Source organism: Citrus clementina, unplaced genomic scaffold, assembly GCF_000493195.1.
Source record: "Citrus clementina cultivar Clemenules unplaced genomic scaffold, Citrus_clementina_v1.0 scaffold_5, whole genome shotgun sequence".
Lineage (NCBI taxonomy): Eukaryota > Viridiplantae > Streptophyta > Magnoliopsida > Sapindales > Rutaceae > Citrus > Citrus x clementina.
The window spans coordinates 39,226,740-39,238,828 of record NW_006262201.1 but is presented as its reverse complement, the minus strand read 5'-3'; the positions used below and the strand labels follow the sequence as shown (position 1 = coordinate 39,238,828).

The 12,089-nt window shown below is 36.8% G+C and overlaps 3 protein-coding genes across 4 annotated transcripts; 2 read left to right on the top strand and 1 right to left on the bottom strand.

The window, feature by feature from the left end:
* The first annotated feature begins 1,337 nt into the window (after window positions 1-1,337).
* LOC112098211 (17.4 kDa class I heat shock protein-like) lies at window positions 1,338-1,869 on the top strand. Its single transcript, XM_024183860.1, has 2 exons — window positions 1,338-1,425; window positions 1,604-1,869. Exons 1-2 carry the CDS (start codon window positions 1,338-1,340, stop codon window positions 1,867-1,869), a joined length of 354 nt encoding a protein of 117 aa, XP_024039628.1.
* Window positions 1,870-2,216: 347 nt separating this feature from the next.
* LOC18041162 (uncharacterized aarF domain-containing protein kinase At1g71810, chloroplastic) lies at window positions 2,217-9,052 on the top strand. Of its 2 annotated transcripts, XM_006434511.2 has the most exons (21): window positions 2,217-2,803; window positions 2,898-2,942; window positions 3,072-3,110; window positions 3,761-3,931; window positions 4,083-4,235; window positions 4,389-4,424; window positions 4,643-4,686; window positions 4,826-4,916; window positions 5,249-5,290; window positions 5,403-5,511; window positions 5,922-6,036; window positions 6,119-6,168; window positions 6,275-6,353; window positions 7,117-7,167; window positions 7,327-7,468; window positions 7,584-7,628; window positions 7,882-7,986; window positions 8,076-8,117; window positions 8,261-8,434; window positions 8,513-8,632; window positions 8,725-9,052. In XM_006434511.2, the coding sequence occupies exons 1-21, from the start codon at window positions 2,456-2,458 to the stop codon at window positions 8,827-8,829; spliced, it is 2,106 nt and encodes a 701-aa protein (XP_006434574.1). In that variant the 5' UTR covers window positions 2,217-2,455; the 3' UTR covers window positions 8,830-9,052. The 2 variants fall into 2 exon arrangements, with proteins under 2 accessions (XP_006434574.1, XP_024039882.1); XM_024184114.1 differs by having other exon boundaries at window positions 8,261-8,632.
* Window positions 9,000-12,039, bottom strand: LOC18041161 (shikimate kinase 2, chloroplastic). Its single transcript, XM_006434508.2, has 10 exons — window positions 11,540-12,039; window positions 11,348-11,406; window positions 11,143-11,197; window positions 10,984-11,056; window positions 10,538-10,625; window positions 10,098-10,180; window positions 9,852-9,981; window positions 9,694-9,772; window positions 9,411-9,475; window positions 9,000-9,276 (listed from the first exon to the last, which is right to left on the bottom strand). Exons 1-10 carry the CDS (start codon window positions 11,724-11,726, stop codon window positions 9,232-9,234), a joined length of 864 nt encoding a protein of 287 aa, XP_006434571.1. The 5' UTR covers window positions 11,727-12,039; the 3' UTR covers window positions 9,000-9,231.
* Window positions 12,040-12,089: the final 50 nt, after the last annotated feature.

Below are 12,089 nucleotides of genomic sequence, written 5' to 3'. Positions count from 1 at the left end.
TCGAACAGAAATGTGAACACGTGGAGCAATTCAAATTCCATCTTCCATCACAAAAAGAATACGACACGTAGAGAATGTTGTTTATACGGTAATAAAGCTTTATACGAGCGATAATATTTATATAACATCTGCGAGATTGAGACTCGTGATTAGTATCTGATTTATTCTTCAGTAAAAGATAACAGCAATACATATAGACTTTATGAAAAGGGCCATTTAGAAAGCGACGCATTATTTAAAATTACAATTCATAACGGTACTAGTTGTAACTTATATTTGCATCCGCTCATATCACGTTATAAATTTGGAGATGAGTGTTACGTATACGAAATTGGATATAAAAATTTATATTTTAGCTAATTGAATATAATAAACTCGTGTATATAATACAATCAAGTGTCATAAAAATAAAGAGCCAGTCTATTTGTGTGACAACTGAAGATTATGTGGCAGGTTTGTGACAACACACGAGTCGCACACCATCTACGTGGCAATCAAACAAAACGAATCAACAAAATGCACGAACAAACAAACATGTGAAAGCTCCCATTATCTCAATTCTTCTCTGGTTTTCATACATGTGTACTTATACATGTCTGATGTGCTAATAAAGAAGAGCTATACGTCACCAGATGAGTGTCTTGGGCGGTAATTTCGTGAGTTACTTATATAATAACTCTTGTTCGAAAATTGTTAAGAAGTTCTTAAAATTTTCAACTACCTAAGTTAAAATATTTGCGGAAAAATTAGAGAAAAAAGTGTAATATACCCAAGAGAAAATATTTTATTCACAAAGAATATTTATAAAAGAGTTTATAAGTTGTTTGAATTACTGGCAATTCGTGTTTTATATCTTATATGTTGAAAATATAAATATCATGTCTTATTTATAAAGAATGGTTACCTAATTATAGATAGTTTGAATTTAAAGGTTAGTGAGAGTTCTCATACCTAGCAAATGCCTAGAGTATTCTAAAAATAAAATAAAATAAAATTTCATGTACAAGCCACACGCTACACTACTCTAGCAAATTCTAAAGAATTTTGAGACTGGAGATGAGAGTGTTATGGAGTGTCTAGCTCGAAATCAAGCAAAACTAATACACCTTAGCTCAGTTTAACCCTCTTTGACTAGAAAATTTGAGTGGACAACGACATATAGATAGGATTTAGCAATGCTACATTATGTATGTATTGACTTCAGTGGGACTGCGGTTTGGAGGAGGGCACAGAGGTGATCCAGTGAGGTTTGGGTCACCGCCACTCTTCTGATGTGTGGGACACCCCCATAGCAATGAAGCAATCTGGCTTCGAGATTGAGAGCTTTGAACACGAGAATGACGAAATCACCAATGCCTTTGCTCATGCTCGCGTTGATTTGGCAAGAAACTGAGGACGCACATGTCTTTCATGCTGACCTCCCAGGTTAATAGATTTACCTCTAAATTAAATGCTCGACTCTCTTTTCTCAGAAACTGAGGACGCACATGTCTTTAGTAACGCCTGCTCTCTCTACTACGTCCGTACTCCACGCATGAAACAAAGTGAAACTGCTTCGTAGGCTTATGTGCCCTCATTTCACCGTTTTGTGATTTTGCAAAAGCCCTAGTGTCTAATCTCCAAGCCTTGTGCAATAACGGCCGCAGGGGTGAGGAAAGAGGACGTGAAGGTGAAAGTAGAAGAGGAGAACAAAAGAGCATGTGGCACCGTGCTGAAACCCGACGTGGCAGCTTCGTGAGGCGGTTCCGGCTGCCGGAGAATGCTAAATTGGAGAAGATCGACTCTGGGCTGGACCATGGGGTGCTCACCCTGACTAAGACGAACGTCCAGGAGACGCCAAGAAATGTTAGGCATATAGATGTTGCTTAGGTTAATTAGGTATAGTATGTGATGGTTACTATAATTTAATTTACAATAAATCTAAAAATAATTACTCATGACTTGTTTGAATTATTTTTACATATTACCAGTGACTATCTTTAACCAGCGAAGAGTTACATATAATGTAACTTGACAGCAGTCTCTTCATTAATAATATTACTATCAAAATATGCATATATGTATATACATATAGACATATACATACACATACACAAGTAAACTAAGTTTCGATGGGATGAATTAAAAACGAAAAGAAAGAAAATGATGTTTTTTTATATGTGGATGGATGGATGAGAAACAATGAGGAATAACGAATTCGGGATTATCGGTAGAAAATGACAATAGAGAGCCAGAGAGGGAGAGAAATGTGGATAAAGTATAAAAAGAACCACGAAAAAATTGCCGCCCCGTTGCCTTACACGTATCTGTCGATTTTTACACTCCCACCAAAACACCTCACAGCTTTACTCTTGTCTCGTCCCCTTCTTTCTCGCTGCATTCATATTTCATTTTAATATTGTTAAATTCGTCACTCCCATTACATTTCATCACCCGCCGCGCGTGATTAATATCAATGACACTCCTCCTCTTCGCGTCACCGCCAATCCCCGCCCTTCCCGCCAATCAACAACTTAAAATCTATGGAAAGCCAATAAACCACCGGCACCTCAAGTCCTCGCGAGTGTCTGCCACTCGCGACGACGTCGATGCGTTCACCGAGAAGTCGAGCTACTTGTTCAAGCTCAGCTCGACCGACGCCGACTCCATCGTAGAATACGATTTGAGAAAAATCGCTTCTGTTTATAGAAGAAAGCCGTTGATTTTGCTGCGGCGAGTATTTCAAGTTGGCACGACTTTCGGATGGTGGTTCGGGTCGCGGTTTGTTGATGAACTAATGGAGCGATCCGACCAGATGTTTCCGGTGAGGAGTTTATAGCAATTTCTTTCAATTTTATTCGTCAAATAGCAAACTTATTTGTCGTGCATCATTGACCCTGCTTGCTTTCGCTTTTCAGGTTAGAGCTGCCGAGTTGCGGAAGATATTGGTGGAGCTCGGTCCAGTATGTTAATTATTTACTTTGGTATTTTATAAGTCCAAATTTAGTTAGAATTGCCTATGTTTTTCTCTTCGCTTCAATTTTATTTTTCCTGATGAATAATGAGTTTTTTCCCCCCTTATGTTTTTTTAGGCGTACGTCAAAATTGCTCAGGCTGTTTCTTCTCGACCTGTAAGTTGTCATGTCTATTGCAACAAGTTAGACTTATATTGTACATTGCCTGTTCAACTTCAGCTACCATACACACTTCTTCATATTCTTCTTTCAACGGAAATAAATGCTACTCCTTGAATGGAGACCTCCAACTGTTAAAAATGCTGCTTGTTGGTAACCATTATTTGAGGACCTTGTTGGAAAATCAATTTATCAGGGAACCAGTAAACCACTATTGGTCAGAGGGAATGTTTGACTTTGAGTCAACTCCTTAGGTTTGCAACTTTGCCTTCGGTTCTGGTTGGATAGGTCAGGCCTTAAATGAACCAGCCCATTTTCTTGACCTTGACGGTGTAATCTAGGTTGGTCTAAGCCATTTCAATCCTGAAACTAGCAAAACTGGCCAAAATTTGGCTTAGGCCCAGGTTTGACTAGGAGACAGCAATGTCCAAAGCTGTATCTGTGATCAGTCATTTACTTGTTTTAAACTTTTTTGAGATCCTTCCCTGCTCCTTTCGAAATGAATACAGAAATAGGACTAGGTCACTTGGCTCTCTTCTAATGAGGTTGCTTACTGCATGTAAATTCTACATTGTATTTCGTTACTGTTGCATATTTTCTTTCTTATTGTAGTCTGATAATCATAATTCACTTTTTCTTTGCTGTAGGATTTGATACCGCCATCATATTTGGATGAGCTCTCTCTGTTGCAAGATCAGATAACCCCGTTTTCCTCTGAAGTTGCTTTCAATACAATAGAACAGGAACTTGGATTACCGATAGATGAGCTTTTCTCTGAAATATCGCCAGAACCTGTAGCAGCAGCGTCTCTTGGGCAGGTCCTTATTTGTTTATACCCTTATGCATTGCTCGTGATCTTGAACTTAATATATGATTATATGATTTCTATTCCACTGTTCTTTCTCTCTCTTTCGTTTAAGTTTTTAACTAGACAATTGGAACACGTTGTCTTCTGTTTGTCTCAAACAGGTTTATCAAGCTAGACTTCGTCAGAGTGGAAGAGTTGTTGCTGTCAAAGTGCAAAGACCTGGTGTTCAGGCTGCAATTTCATTAGACATTTTCATACTGCATTTTATAGCAGGGTTGATCCGGAAAGCTAGAAAATTCAACACTGATCTTCAGGTAGTATTGCAACTTGTAACTTGGGTGGGTAATGCACCATCTTCATATTAGGCTAAATGATATTCTTGAATTCAGTCCATGTAGTTAGAATGGGTTTTTTCTTTCTTATGGATTAACTGGTAGTTAATGAAAAAGAAATTATTCAATTTGCAGGCTGTAGTTGATGAATGGGCATCAAGTCTTTTTCGGGTATATGCCAACATCCTTATGCTTTATCTAGATAAATTTATTATCATTTTTGTCTTAAAATAACTTATTACTGTGTCATTTAAAAGTTTCGTAATCATACACATTTCGTTAGTCATAGAACGTGTCATGCTTTTTCTTAAATTGTTTTATTGAATGAACTTGTTTGAGGAATATTCTTAGAGCTTCATATTGAATACAGGTGATCCCATTGAATGCAGGAGCTGGACTATAAAATAGAAGCAAAAAATGGGCTTAAATTTAGGTAAGATACATGATTTGATGATGCTCTAAATGTATTCCATATTACTTTTTATGATCATGATGGCTATGTATTTTATGAAACGTTAAGTACTTTATGGGCTGATGATGCTCTAAATTTTGTCTCCCACATCCTTGAATAGACAACTATATGGGGGAATACAAGATGTTTTGATTCCAGAAATGTATGTGGAGCAAACAACTCGAAAGGTCCTTATTATGGAATGGGTCGAGGTATTTTCTATTTCCTGATATTTTCTATATGTTAGTATAGGATTTTGATCCAAATACTTGGAAGAAGGGCTAGAAATGGTTGCTTGGCCATACGGGTTGGTTGACATCTGCTTTATAATCAAGGATAAGCAACTTCAAACTAATTGAGTGTGTTTCTTAGAATTTCAAAATTCCAATATATGATACTGTTTGGTGCATTATTCAGGTAGCTCTTTTATACAACATAGGAGGCAGTAGGAAATCCTTTTTTTCGCCTCTTGAAGATGCATCATTGCATCTTGATATACTCAAGATTGTTTGCTTATGTTTTTCCCTTTTTTTTGCTAATGTAGGGGCAAAAGTTGTCTGAAGTAAAGGATCTTTACTTAATTGAGGTTGGAACTAATTGCCTTTTTATAAGGTTCTTGAACATTTATTTCTGTGGAACTTTTCTGTTTTTCTCAAAGTTGAATTAATATCTTTTTTCTATTTCCTGTGGCTGAATAGGTAGGAGTATACTGTTCGTTCAATCAACTTTTGGAGAAGGGGTTTTATCATGCTGATCCACATCCGGGAAATCTTTTTCGTTCATATGATGGGAAGCTAGCTTATATAGGTATTCTTCTGAACAAATAATTCACCATGTAAACTGAGGCAAGTTTGGAAATTTGTTTTGCCAAAAGTTAACAAATGAAAACATGTGTTCCTGTTGTATAAAGTTTTCACTGACTTTCTTTTTATCACCTTCAAACAAAGTCTCTTTTCTATTAACGCAAGTTTTATCAGTTCTTCAGTCCTTGATTTTGCAATAGACGCACAATTCTTCCATTTATGATCTGATTTCAAATTTGAGCTTGGTTGTCTTTCTGCACTAATGATTCCTTTCTCTTGTTTTCTTATTTTTCAAGTCTTCTATTATTGAATACAATATTTTTGTGCGCACATTATGTCAATTGAATAACCTGTCAATGAGTGATAGAAAGTATATATGGTGCAGAATTAACTTTTAGTATCTTTCGCCACCAGATTTTGGTATGATGGGTGAATTTAAAGAAGAACTCCGTGAAGGATTTATTGAAGCTTGTCTCCATCTTGTGAATCGGGATTTTGATGCACTGGCTAAGGATTTTGTTACTCTTGGGTATTAGAATCATCTATCTTTTCCTCTTGCTGCAAAGAAATTTTTCTTCCTAATATGTCATAAAGCTTGTTGAATTCTGCAGGCTTCTTCCACCAACTGCAGAGAAGGAGGCTGTTACAAAAGCTTTAACAGGTTTCCTCCATCTGTCCACGAACCAAGGGTTTCTGTGCTGAGCCTTGGTTTCTATCCCTGAGGGGTTTTTTACTAATTTTGCTGCTCCCGATTTGTTTGTTTGCAGGGGTCTTTCAAAATGCTGTTGCCAAAGGAGTCAGAAATATAAGCTTTGGGGACCTTCTAGGAAACTTGGGAGCTACCATGTAAGGTGTTCCTGTAATCCTGTTTTATGTTTTGTGGAAGATAAACACTTAAATGTAATATTTATAGAATTATGGTAAATCTCAATTGCATTTAATCCTGGATTTAGTAATGGAGTCAGACAGTGGTATAATTTTTTTCTTTTTCAATTAATTTCTTTTTTCGGCTTCTTTAGAAATCTTCTTTGTTAATATATCCAAGCATTTCTCACATGCTTTGAACATTTATTCTTCAACTCAAAAAATCTGTAAAAAGATCAAGGTTGCTTTGAAGTTCATATACTCCTATGTGATCTCTTAGTTCTGTAGCTGGAATATATGGTCTTTATTGTCATTTGCAGCATTTCACTTTTGTATCTAACAGTTCTAGAGTTGTCTATGCACGTTTGGGAATACGAGCTATTCAAATTCATACTGCTGGGTCTTCTGCAGTGTCTGCTATAATCTTGAGCCAGTAATGTATTATCTAGAAATCATATATGAGTAATAAAATAAAATGGCATATCCTATCAAAAATAAATTAAAATAGCATACACTTGAAACTTATGGTGGATGCAGTGGCTAATCTAGTTTGTGGGGTAAAACAGAAATGATAAAGACAAGGAAAAGAAAGGGAAAATGGTATTAATGTCTGATTTGGTCTTGCTTTCATGATATGTGTGTGTCTGGATTAATTCCGATTTTCTCCTTGGTGACATTGTTGTTGTTGTTCAAAATGCAAACGTTTAATTTTAACAAGGTAACTAATGTTTCCATATCAGTGCAGGTATAAGTTCAAATTTCGAATACCTTCGTATTTTTCACTTGTCATTAGAAGGTAATTATGCATTTACTTACCGAGTTGCATTACATTTAATAATGTTAAATCAGCAATTCTGTACATTTATTGTATTTTTAGTTGCTGCATTTTATACTCAATTTACTTTTACTCATATACTTTATTCCTTTTTTCTTTCATTCCTTTTTCCTTTCTCAGCCTGGCTGTCTTGGAGGGAATTGCGATCAGTTCCAACCCAAATTACAAAGTCCTGGGTAGCACATATCCGTATATTGCTAGAAAAGTTCTAACTGATAGCTCACCACAGTTGAAGTCTTCGTTGGTAGCTCTTCTTTACAAGGTAAAAAAGCCAACATCTGTCTGTAGGTGTGTTTTTCTTCCCATCTAATAATTTTAATAGTTGTATATTTTATTGTACCTGCTATTGTTATTCCTATTTTCCCTTCTATTGTTAGGAAGGTGTTTTCAGAATTGATCGGCTGGAGTCTCTACTAACTGAGGTAAAATTTTCTATTTCTTCACTCCCCTGTAGTAATTTCGATCAATTGGCTACTGCCAAAAATTCAGAACAATAAAGTTTATTTGGCTAACGAGCAACAAAGATTTACCATTCTGCTTTCCAAGACTGTTATTTGGTATTTCTAAACAAGAACCTGATTTGCATATATCGCCACTTTTAGAACCCCTGGGTGTGCTGTTATTGTCTCTTTGGCTTATCTTTTATTCTTCACATCTTTGTCAACTGTGTGGCAGTCCCTTCGAGCCCGGACAGAGAAGGCCTTGGTTAAAAAGCAAACAGAAGATACAGATTCCCGGTTGATTACCAAGGAAATCCTTTCTTTCACATTAACTGAGAAGGTAGCATTGATATACAGTATACCCATATGATGTTTTACTGTGTCATTAGTGTGGTTCTTTTTAATTATTAACTCAGAAAGTATTGGCAGGGTGCCTTTGTGAGGGAAATACTTCTTCAAGAATTTGCTAAGGTATGCTTCTATGCACTATTTTACATCTCCATCTCTAGCACATTACCCATTGAAACATAATATGCTGTTCAATAACAATCAAAGCTAAAAATATTCGATCTGTGTCAATTTGTACTCTGAATTTTTCCTGCAACTGTACACAGGGATTGGATGCACTTGGAATAGCAACCCTAGATTATTTTACTTCAGCAGTGATACCCTTCGCAGCTCCCTTTTCATTCTCTTCACTGACCGAAGAAGACAGAATCAACTTGACAAATTTGCGTCGTCTTTTGTTATTACTGTCAAGAGTCCAGAGTAGCAAAAGTGCCAGTGTGGTGAGAGTCTTGCTTGTTCAAGACCATGACGTAGTACACTGTGATGTTTTTAAACAGCTTGTTATAATTATCTTGCAGGAAGTTAAAGAGGGTAGCATATACAAAAATCAAACAACGTACTCGGAAGAAGCGTCACTTGTTTTCTATCAACTTGCTTCAGCACAAGAGGTTTTACCCATTCTTTCTGTTATTCCTGAGGTAAAACTTACGCAAATGTATCTCTGTATTTCCTTGTCTATAGACCCTTTGATTAAATTTAAATTGTTATACCTCATTAAAATACGTGGCAGCTCCCACCAGAACTGCAACAGGAGTTTCTTCACTTGCCTGCTGATCTGGCCGGAAGGTTGATTTCCCGTGCTGCGGCTCGGACCATTAGGAGGATGTTCTTATGAGCAGGCTATTCATCTTCCTGTCTGTCTCCATCAACTATGTTCACAGGATAACTTTGAAGTAGGACTTGTGACAAGCAGGATAAATCTGCGGTGTGTTCAGTATGAATCTACTTGCAGGTTTACTATTTTTCCATGGTTTAATTACAATTCTTTAGGTCGCCGTTAGATACTTAAAGCTTACCATAATCATGGTATAAGAAAGACATTTGATTGAATTTATTTATTTCATGTGTACAACAATTCAAAAAGAAAGGCCTGTAAATTTTTACTCACGGCATGTATAACATTGGCAGCCTTGATGAAAATGAAAACAAATTCACTGGATGATCGCATTACTGAAAAGAGAGGTAAATATAGGCAATGAATTTGCTTTGTTAAGAAAGCATTTGAATGGACCCGCCATTATCGCCGTTTAGAATTTAGATATTTCTGAGCTTGTACAAGCACCTGCATAAATTCAAGACCAATGTTAGCAAGACAGACAATCGTAGATAATATTAGCTTCTTTTAAATTTTTTCCAATTTGGTTTCATATTCTTAGATGAGCAGGTGATAGATTAAAGATTAAGCAGGAGCAAGACCTCCATTGCTATGGTGGTGGGCGTAATATCTAGTACATCTTTGAGACCAATGCATGCTGCAAGATCTGGAAAACAAGAAATCCATTAATGTGTATCACAGCAAAATCGGAAACTGCAGAAAAATGAGAGCGGGAGTGAATTTTTGAAACCACTTGGAAGGTCTTGTCCAACGTATGCGATAACAAGAACCATGCATATAAACATAGAGCAAAATACAACAGTAGAACGCAAGAGAAATCAGGATCATAAACATGCAAATGCAATACAGAGAGAGAGGACGTACTGAGAAGAGAAACGGTAGCATCAGCATTTGCATATGCCTCGGATCTCTCCTTTGAAAGAGCAGACAGTGCCGTAAATGCCTGTACAGAGTTGAAGGGGGAGTGTCAAAATCTGTAAACTTGTATGGTATTGGACATAAAAAAGACAGACGGATGCCACCTTTGTATAAGAATCGGCTGAATCATAATCCAAGAGAGGGAAGGAATCTGTTCCAACAGCGGCAATTCTCCTTGCCAAGGCATCCAGGGGTACATTGAGAAAGACAGTGATGCCCTGCCTCATAAATCTCCTGAAATTTTTAAAGGTGGTCATGCACCTCACCCAATTAACAATTAATAACAACATAAAACAGAGTTTATGTGAATTACACATTGAAAAGCTTTTACATTCATGAAGCTACAATACCAGTTGAGTGGGCGAACCACTGCACCACCACCTGTGGCTACAACTTGTTGTGGTACCAAGGACAATTTCTGCAGTGCCTTGCTCTGCAATGTAGAGAAGAAACTATTACTCTCTGGCTCCTCTGTACAGTGAAAAAGCTAATGAACTCGGCCATGAAGTTAACAGTTTTGAATAAATTCAAATTTTGACGCCAAAACCCAATCATGATTCACGAAGGCTCCACTTCAATAGAACAGGCAGTGGCCACCTTTGCGAGAAAGAAAACACCAAGGGAAAGGAAAGGGTGTACTGTAAATTATTCAGAGAAAGTTTGTAGGCAAACTGGAAACAGATTTTATGAAGACCGGAATCTGGAAAAATGGTAAAACAAAATGAAAGGAGATGAGATGAGATGGAAAAATGCAGAAGCTAATACATGAATGCGTTGTTTACTGTCAAACCTCATATTCTCTGAAGTAAGCTTCCCCAGACTCCTTAAAAATTTGAGCCACAGAAGTTCCACCCATAAGCTTCTCCACATACTTGTCACTGAAATAACATAGACATAGAAATTTGTGCACGTGCAACAAACAGCTATTGTTAGATGTCAAACACAAAGTTGCCGTCGCTGTGAACATGTACAATTACTGAAAACGCTTTCCATGTCTAGAAACATAGTAATTTGCTAATTCCAACTCTATGCTGGCACCAAATATTGGCACTCAGCCTGCTAATTGTGAATCAAATGTTATAGATTGATATATTCAGCCTATCAACAAGTACTCATATGCCTATAATAAGCTGTTTCATAATTCCGCAATGGCTCAGGAACCACGTCCTGATACCATTTTTGTAGAAGGCTCAACTCAAATAGAAACATACTGAAGCTATTAGTCTAGACACTAACCTGTCAGCAAAAGTATAATCAAGCGCATCTGACAAAATCTCACCAACTGTTGTTTTTCCAGAACCCATCATTCCTGACAATTGAAACCCATTGGAGTAAAATTACAATCACAAGCACCGATATAATCTAAAAAGACAAAGTTCGGACTAGAAAACCAACCAACAAGAAATAAACACTGCCCATCTAAGCATGATGCAACCTCTCTTCCCTTCGCCTGCAATTAGAAACAAAATGTCTTGACTCATCCGAAATCTGTAGATGCTTAAACCCTCAACCCATTTCACTTTTAACTTCTTTTTTTTTTTTTTTTGGGAAAAAAAAAACAATCATCAAATGATTAAAAAAAAAAAAAAAAACTCGATACCTTCAACAACCATTTCCCATCTAAAGAATCACAAAACGTTCCTGATTCCACATCATGAGCTACAAAACATTTGAATATAAAAAATTAAAGAAACGAATCATTAAAGTTTAAATAGATATCCACTCAGTGGCTATGCAGTAAAGAGAGCAAACACTTTGATTTGCAAGAATCATATAACTCAAAGTCACTCACCATTGGAATCTTTAGAGACGTGTGCAGGAACTAAATTCAAAGTTCTGTGCCTTTTCAGTTTCAAAGGATTCAAATTTATGAAGTGTTGTTGAGTCTGTTGTCTCTTGCAATTCTGATTGAAAGAGCCGATCTCCCCACCAACACTTGTACTAAATTGCAGAGTTGAGCCATACGTTAAAGCTTTCATTTTTTACTCTTTCTTTTTACCCCCCCAAAAACGAACTGCCAAAGAAGAAGGCTGAAAACGGAGAAGTGAGAGAGAGGAGAAGGCGAGGTTGGTGTCTTAGCGCCAAATTCGGTTTTTTTTTTTTTTTTTTTTTATAACTAAAAATGAATTTTCTCGTGGACCTGGAATTACTTAATTAGCTTAGTTTCACGACTTTTATTGTTTCGTTATTATCAGTTGAATTCTGAGTATCTCGCCTGGAACTTTGCCCGAGCTGTTTTGTTGACCTCGTGTTTTTGAATTGACTTTTCCAGGAAGCTTTCAAAGAAGAGGGTAGGGCGTTTGGTAAGACTTTCTCATTCAATTCAAAAAAAAAAATTACTA